Genomic DNA, 8,572 nt, shown 5'->3' with positions numbered 1-8,572 from the left:
AGTGGATCTGCTGCCCCCTGGTGGCGAAACGTCGCCTCCGCGGGGGCAAGGTTAGCATCTGTCCTTCCCGGCGTCACCTGAAGAATGAATTTTTAGTGTAAACGAACTCTCAGCATCGCGACGAGACGGAGGACGAGACGGAGGACGAGACGGAGGACGAGTCAGACCCGAGAGTCAAACGAGTCTTTTAAGGCTGAGCGAGAGGAAACGATCCGTCGTCTTTGGCACTTCGCCAGTTTGACATAAATAATAAAAACCAAGGAGGAGAAGAAGAAGAAGAAGAACAATAATAAAAGAGGTGAAGAGAGGAGTGGCTCCGCCTCCTCTCCTCTCCTTGCATAGTGTCGTCATGGTGACGGCTGGACGGGACAGGAAGTGTGTCCTCCGGGCTCAAGACGCTCCCAGGAAGGGCCGAGTCGGCACATTGCAGGATGGGGCTGCTGGGAGCTGCAGGGGGGGGGGGGGGGGGGGATCTGGGATCGGGGGGGATCTTTCATTCACAGGCTCAAAGGTCTAAAGATTCTGTAAAAGCCTCAAAATCGGTGAGAAATGAGACGTTTAATCTTCATTATTCTTCTTTAAACTGAAACTTTAGATGGAATCATGGTGGGTTGTTTTAGCCCCGAGTTCAGACTTAAAGGAAGACATGTCTAAAAGTCTGCAGGACACACACACACACACACACACACACACACACACACACACACACACACACACACACACACATCTCACTATAGACACATAAAACTCATGAACACACAGATCAATACACACAAACACAAAGTCATGCAAACACTGAAATTGTTTCAAACATGCAAGTGTGTGTGTGTGTGTGTGTGTGTGTGTGTGTGTGTGTGTGTGTGTGTGTGTGTGTGTGTGTGTGTGTGTGTGTGTTTTGTGTCTCCTGCAAGTCAGAATCCGGGGTGAAAAAACCCTGCTACCTGCAGCTGACAGAGACCAGTCTGTGTTGGATCTGACAGTTCAGGACCACAAATGTCCAGGTCCAGACCTCCAGAGACCCCGGGCCTCAGGTCCAGACCTCCAGAGACCCCGGGCCTCAGGTCCAGACCTCCATGGGCACCATGGCCTCCTTGGAGCCGATGGGGGGCAGCAGGTTCTGCTCGGACAGGAACTGAAGCGGGAACTGGACCACGAAGCCGCGGATCTTCTTGAGCTCCTCGTGGGCCCGGGCCGGGTCCTCCCGGTCCAGACCCGGCCGGGCCAGGTAGCCCTCCAGCTCCGTGATGCTCCGGACGTCGCTGGACGGGAGGCAGCGGAACACCTGCAGGACCAGAACCAGAACCGCCTCAGGACCAACAGAACTGTGGAACCAAACAACTGGACTGGAGAACCCTGAGGAACCTCCGGGGTCAGGCTACACCCTGAGGGGGTGGAGGTGTTGGAGGGATGGAGGTGTAGAGGGGTGGAGGTGGGGGAGGGTGGAGGGGTGGAGGTGTCGACAGGTGGAGGTGGGGGAGGGTGGAGGTGTAGAGGGGTGGAGGTGTAGAGGGGTGGAAGTGTAGACAGGTGGAGGTGGGGGAGGGTGGAGGTGTAGAGGGGTGGAGGTGGGGGAGGGTGGAGGTGTAGAGAGGTGGAGGTGTAGAGGGGTGGAGGTGTAGGGGGGTGGAGGTGTAGAGGGTGGAGGTGGTGGAAGTGTATAGGTGGTGGAGATGTTGGAGGGGTGGAGGTGTAGACAGGTGGAGGTGTAGAGGGGTGGAGGTGTAGGGGTGGTGGAGGTGTAGAGGGTGGAGGTGTATAGGTGGTGGAGATGGTGGAGGGTGGAGGTGGTGGAGATGTAGAGGGTGGAGGTGTCTGGAGGACTGAAGCAGCAGAAACTAGACCAGGAAGACAGAAGACGTGTTGCTGCTCTTTGGCGCCGACCTTCTGGTAGATGGAGGCGTTGCGGGCGGAGGTGGCCATCCACACCTCCTTGTAGAACTGGTCGCTGACGGGGTCGGACACGTCGATGGAGGAGTCGCCGAACGCTCCGAGGATCATCCTGCGGAGGAGGAGAACGTCAGGACGCCTTCAGACCACGCCCCCCCCCCCTCACCCCCGCCCCCCCCCACCCTCCCCGTCAGTCGGCGCCGTGGGCAAAATGACCCGCGGTCGTACTTGAAGCAGTGGAGGCGGAGCTGCAGGCCGTATTTCCCCGCCTGGTACGGCTGTCCGTCCATCACCGCCGCCACCGTCTCCGAGTCCTCCACCACCACCGCCACCTCGCTGTCCCGCTTCCCCAGCATGCTGCGGTCGTTGATGTTGGCCGAGCCTGGAACAGTGGGGGGGGTGGAAGGGGGGGGGGGGGTTTAGGGTTAGAGTTAGAGCTCTAGAGCTACACTGGGTAGAGCGCAGACCTTCACCAGTGCCACATCTGTCGCCATGGAAACCAAAGTTGATCCAGCCCCCCGGCCTTTGACCCCCCAGCCACTAACCAGGGTGATGACATCACTGCGTCGGGAATTAAACTTTGACATCAATCAGATTAAAACCAGACGCTTTATGACGGAAATATAGCTTTTAACCTTTTCATGACCCAGACCTTTGACCTTTGATCTTTGACCTTTGATCCCTCAAAAATGTCACGAGACAAATCTACCCTGAAGATTTCAGGCAATTCAGGTCGATGGTTTTTTTTCTAAAAAGTTGGTCAAATAAATACAAACTAATAAATAAACAAACGCGATCAGATTCTCACTGAAACACGAAGAAAATCAACGTCTGGAAATAGAAAAAATAAAAAAAATACGACGTCACTATTTTTATGGTTGTTTTTAAACTAGCTTGATAATCGGTGTGAACCGAGGACCTGTTTCCACGGCAACGGAGCTCGAAGTCACAGAAAACAGAGTTTTGGAAGCGACTCCCAAAGTGGAACTTTTTGAAAAGGTCATGTGACCGTCATGTGTGTGTGTGGGGGGGGGGGTCTACCGATGATGACGGTGTTGTCGTCGGCGATCAGCATCTTGCTGTGGACGTAGATGAGCTCCGTCACTAGTTTCCCCTCCAGCTCAGCGTGAGTCCTCAGGCCGGTGATGGAGATGAAGTTCATCCACTGGTCGCCCACTGGAAGACAGAGACACCAGGTGAGACGCCAGGTGAGACTCCAGGTGAGACACTCAGGTGAGACGCTCAGGTGAGACGCCAGGTGAGACGCCAGGTGAGACACTCAGGTGAGACACTCAGGTGAGACACCAGGTGAGACGCCAGGTGAGACGCTCAGGTGAGACACTCAGGTGAGACACTCAGGTGAGACACCAGGTGAGACGCCAGGTGAGACGCTCAGGTGAGACGCTCAGGTGAGACACCAGGTGAGACGCTCAGGTGAGACGCCAGGTGAGACGCTCAGGTGAGACGCTCAGGTGAGACACTCAGGTGAGACGCTCAGGTGAGACACTCAGGTGAGACGCCAGGTGAGACTCCAGGTGAGACTCCAGGTGAGACGCCAGGTGAGACGCCAGGTGAGACACTCAGGTGAGACGCCAGGTGAGACACTCAGGTGAGACACTCAGGTGAGACACCAGGTGAGACGCCAGGTGAGACGCCAGGTGAGACACTCAGGTGAGACGCCAGGTGAGACACTCAGGTGAGACACTCAGGTGAGACACCAGGTGAGACGCCAGGTGAGACGCCAGGTGAGACTCCAGGTGAGACACTCAGGTGAGACGCTCAGGTGAGACGCTCAGGTGAGACGCTCAGGTGAGACGCCAGGTGAGACGCCAGAGGTGAGACACTCAGGTGAGACACCAGGTGAGACGCCAGGTGAGACGCTCAGGTGAGACACCAGGTGAGACGCTCAGGTGAGACGCCAGGTGAGACGCCAGGTGAGACGCTCAGGTGAGACGCCAGGTGAGACGCCAGGTGAGACACTCAGGTGAGACACTCAGGTGAGACGCCAGGTGAGACACTCAGGTGAGACGCCAGGTGAGACACTCAGATGAGACACTCAGGTGAGATGCCAGGTGAGACACTCAGGTGAGACACTCAGGTGAGACACCAGGTGAGACACCAGGTGAGACACTCAGGTGAGACGCCAGGTGAGACACTCAGGTGAGACACTCAGGTGAGACACCAGGTGAGACGCCAGGTGAGACGCCAGGTGAGACGCTCAGGTGAGACGCTCAGGTGAGACGCCAGGTGAGACGCCAGGTGAGACACTCAGGTGAGACACCAGGTGAGACGCCAGGTGAGACGCTCAGGTGAGACACCAGGTGAGACGCTCAGGTGAGACGCCAGGTGAGACGCTCAGGTGAGACACCAGGTGAGACGCCAGGTGAGACACCAGGTGAGACGCTCAGGTGAGACGCCAGGTGAGACGCCAGGTGAGACACTCAGGTGAGACACTCAGGTGAGACACCAGGTGAGACGCTCAGGTGAGACGCCAGGTGAGACTCCAGGTGAGACTCCAGGTGAGACTCCAGGGGAGATGCCAGGTGAGACACTCAGGTGAGACGCCAGGTGAGACACTCAGGTGAGACGCCAGGTGAGACACTCAGGTGAGACGCCAGGTGAGACACTCAGGTGAGACGCCAGGTGAGACTCCAGGGGAGATGCCAGGTGAGACACTCAGGTGAGACGCCAGGTGAGACACTCAGGTGAGACGCCAGGTGAGACGCCAGGTGAGACACTCAGGTGAGACGCCAGGTGAGACACTCAGGTGAGACACTCAGGTGAGACACTCAGGTGAGACACTCAGGTGAGACACGGCGAGCGGCAGCGCCCCCTGCTGGACTCACTCTCTTTCTTCAGCTGAGAGATGATGGAGTGATCCCCTCGGTTCATCGTCCTGCAGAGGGAGAGGAAGAGGATGAGCTACACACACACACACACACACACACACACACACACGCACGCGCACACGCACACGCACACGCACACGCACACGCACACGCACACGCACACGCACACACACACACACACACACCTGTAGTTAAAGTGCATGATGGCCTGGATGGCGCTGCCTCCACCCGTGTTGATGTCGCCTTCGAAGCCTGGGAGGAGGGGGGTCACCACGTACACTCTGTACCGCTTACCCTCCCTACACACACACACACACACACACACACACACACACACACACACACACATACACACACACACAAAATAACGAAATAAATTAATAAATAAAATGACTTTACAATGAGAACAGTAAACTGAATGTCGCTACACTGCACTTTAGTATTAGCATTAGCATTAGCATTAGCATTAGCAACCCCGTTAGAGAATCGTGGCTGAACATCCCATTAGCATCCCGGCTGCTACCGCGATGCTATCTTACTATATAACGGGTTAGCATCACAAATATTGTGCGTGTGTGTGTGTGTGTGTGTGTGTGTGTGTGTGTGTGTGTGTGTGTGTGTGTGTGTGTGTGTGTGTGTTACCTGTAGGCTCTGATGATGCGTTCGGTGATGGCGTCTCCGATTCTGTTGAAGACGTGTCTGTTGTCCGCGCAGCTGATGAAGAACTGATTCTGAAACACACTCACTGGTGTTCAGCCTCACTCTGAAGGTGTGTGTGTGTGTGTGTGTGTGTGTGTGTGTGTGTGTGTGTGTGTGTGTGTGTGTGTGTGTGTGTGTGTGTGTGTGTGTGTGTGTGTGTGTGTGTGTGTGTGTGTGTGTGTGTGTGTGTGTGTGTGTGTGTGTGCGGTACCTCGATGTAGACGAAGTGCTGGCTGTGCTGGATGACGTGGACGTAGGCGTTGTGGATGGACTCCTCGTGGTACTTGATGCCGGCCGACCAGTCGGAGGCGGAGCGCAGGATCTGTGAAGAGACGGAGGACGAGGTGAAGACGGGGACGGACGGACGGAGACGGGTGGACGTTGGACGGAGGCGGACCTGGACTTTGGCCGTCACGCAGCCGGGGACCAGGTAGCGCTGCTCGCCCGCCGTGGTGTGAGACTTGGGCAGCAGGTAGGGGTAGGACAGGGAGCGGTACTTCGGTTTGACCAGCTGGGGGGGGGAGGGGGGGGGGGGGGACACGTTGACATCATGACCTGGTGGACCTGGTGGGGGGGTTCTGAGTCACCGCCGTGACCTCTGACCTCTGACCTTTGTGAAGTTCCACCGCTGGATGAAGTGTCGAGCCACGTCTCTCGCCGCCTTCCCATGAACCACCGAGGAAATGTCGTGCCACGGCATTCTGGGAGTGGTGTGTCTGTCTATGAAGTCTGGGGGGGGGGGGGGGGGGGGGGGGGGGAGGGTGAGGAGGGAGAGGGTGAGGAGTGAGGAAGGTGAGGAGGATTAAGAGGGTGGTTAGGGTGAAGGTGAGAGGGTGAAGAGGGTGAGGAGTGAGAGGGCGAGGAGTGAGGAGAGAGAGGGTGAGGAGAGAGAGGGTGAGGAGTGAGGAGAGAGAGGGTGAGGAGTGAGGGCGAGGAGTGAGGAGAGAGAGGGTGAGGAGTGAGAGGGTGAGGAGTGAGGGTGAGGAGTGAGGAAGGTGAGGAGGATGAAGAGGGTGGTTAGGGTGAGGGTGAGAGGGTGAGGAGTGAGGAGAGTAAAGAGGGTGAGGAGTGAGAGGGTGAGGGGTGAGGAGTGAGAGGGGTGAGATGGTGAGGGTGAGAGGGTGAGGGTGAGGAGTGAGGGTGAGGAGTGAGAGGGTGAGGAGTCAGAGGGGTGAGAGGGTGAGGAGTCAGAGGGTGAGGAGTGAGGGTGAGAGGGTGAGGGTGAAGAGTGAGGGTGAGGAGTGAGGAGTGAGGGTGAGGAGTGAGAGGGTGAGGAGTCAGAGGGGTGAGAGGGTGAGGAGTCAGAGGGTGAGGAGTGAGGGTGAGGAGTGAGGAGTGAGGGTGAGGAGGGTGAGAGTGAGGCGTGAGGGTGAGAGGGTGAGGGTGAGAGGGTGAGAGGGTGAGTACCATCGAAGGGCTTGTCCAGCTGGACCCAGTCTTTGTGGACAAAGTTGCAGTAGTCCTTCCCGTGCCAGAAGCGAGTGTTTCCAAACAGTTCTCCTACCCCGGTACGGACCGACTGGTTCCTGGACACACACACACACACACACACACACACACACACACACACACACACACACACACACGCACACACACGCACACACACGCACACACACGCACACACACACACACACACAGGCGAAGAGGCAAACAGGAGTTCAGAGAAATTGTGTTTTTAACTTTCTTCTATTCAGGAGAGTCGCTTTTTTTAAACAACCTCATCATGTTTCAACTGTTCTGTGTTCTGGAGGGGAGAACACAGTGGGAACAATCAGAACACAGTGGGAACAATCAGAACACAGTGGGAACAATCAGGACACAGTGGGAACAATCAGAACACAGTGGGAACAATCAGGACACAGAGGGTACACTCTCAGAACACTCTCAGAACCTAGAGGGAACACTCTCAGAACCCAGAGGGAACACTCTCAGAACCCAGAGGGTACACTCTCAGAACACTCTCAGAACCCAGAGGGAACACTCTCAGAACCCAGAGGGTACACTCTCAGAACACTCTCAGAACCCAGAGGGAACACTCTCAGAACCCAGAGGGTACACTGTCAGAACACTCTCAGAACACTCTCAGAACCTAGAGGGGTACACTCTCAGAACACTCTCAGAACACTCTCAGAACCTAGAGGGAACACTCTCAGAACCCAGAGGGAACACTCTCAGAACCCAGAGGGTACACTCTCAGAACACTCTCAGAACCCAGAGGGAACACTCTCAGAACCCAGAGGGAACACTCTCAGAACACTCTCAGAACCCAGAGGGAACACTCTCAGAACCCAGAGGGAACACTCTCAGAACACTCTCAGAACCCAGAGGGAACACTCTCAGAACACTCTCAGAACCCAGAGGGAACACTCTCAGAACACTCTCAGAACCCAGAGGGAACACTCTCAGAACACTCTCAGAACCCAGAGGGAACACTCTCAGAACCCAGAGGGAACACTCTCAGAACACTCTCAGAACCCAGAGGGAACACTCTCAGAACCCAGAGGGAACACTGTCAGAACCCAGAGGGTACACTCTCAGAACACTCTCAGAACCCAGAGGGAACACTGTCAGAACCCAGAGGGAACACTCTCAGAACCCAGAGGGAACACTGTCAGAACCCAGAGGGAACACTCTCAGAACCCAGAGGGTACACTCTCAGAACACTCTCAGAACCCAGAGGGAACACTCTCAGAACACTCTCAGAACCCAGAGGGAACACTGTCAGAACCCAGAGGGAACACTCTCAGAACCCAGAGGGAACACTGTCAGAACCCAGAGGGAACACCACCAGAACACCCTGGTCACACAGTCGGAACACATCAGTGGTTTGAGGAACTGACAAGCCGTTAAAAACCGTCACGTTGTGGTTTTTAACCACAGACGCTTGTCAGCCTGACCTCTGGTCCCACAGGGTCAAAGGTCACAGTCCACCGCAGTGCATGCTGGGAGTCGGACTCACCGGCCGGACCCAGACCGGCCGCCGTCAGCTCTGCCGGCCCGCCGGGGATCAGCACTCGCTGGCTGCTCACGCTACTGGACCAACCTGAGCACACGCCCACAGAACGCCGTCATCAGGGGGCGGAGCCACGAGGCTTCATCCTCCGTTTGCAACATCGAGTGTCAAACCAGCTTCACCT

At 56.2% G+C, this 8,572-nt stretch overlaps 1 protein-coding gene across 1 annotated transcript in view; it reads right to left on the bottom strand.

Moving 5' to 3' along the window:
• Positions 1 to 761: 761 nt before the first annotated feature.
• pld1b (phospholipase D1b) overlaps positions 762 to 8,572 on the bottom strand; it is a 20,952-nt gene continuing 13,141 nt past the window's right edge. Inside the window, exons 16-26 of the mRNA XM_080515127.1 lie at positions 6,843 to 6,964; positions 6,046 to 6,164; positions 5,833 to 5,946; positions 5,647 to 5,757; positions 5,379 to 5,467; positions 4,922 to 5,035; positions 4,734 to 4,783; positions 2,929 to 3,063; positions 2,116 to 2,269; positions 1,882 to 1,999; positions 762 to 1,282 (exon numbers count right to left, since the gene is read on the bottom strand). Of these exons, the coding sequence (XP_080371253.1) occupies positions 1,058 to 1,282; positions 1,882 to 1,999; positions 2,116 to 2,269; positions 2,929 to 3,063; positions 4,734 to 4,783; positions 4,922 to 5,035; positions 5,379 to 5,467; positions 5,647 to 5,757; positions 5,833 to 5,946; positions 6,046 to 6,164; positions 6,843 to 6,964 (1,351 nt within the window). The 3' untranslated portion in view covers positions 762 to 1,057. The remainder of the gene's footprint in view (positions 1,283 to 1,881; positions 2,000 to 2,115; positions 2,270 to 2,928; positions 3,064 to 4,733; positions 4,784 to 4,921; positions 5,036 to 5,378; positions 5,468 to 5,646; positions 5,758 to 5,832; positions 5,947 to 6,045; positions 6,165 to 6,842; positions 6,965 to 8,572) is intronic.

This window comes from Blennius ocellaris (assembly GCF_963422515.1).
Source record: "Blennius ocellaris genome assembly, chromosome: 19".
Taxonomy (NCBI): domain Eukaryota; kingdom Metazoa; phylum Chordata; class Actinopteri; order Blenniiformes; family Blenniidae; genus Blennius; species Blennius ocellaris.
Note: the sequence above shows the minus strand (reverse complement) of the source record. Positions and strands in the feature narration are given on the sequence as shown.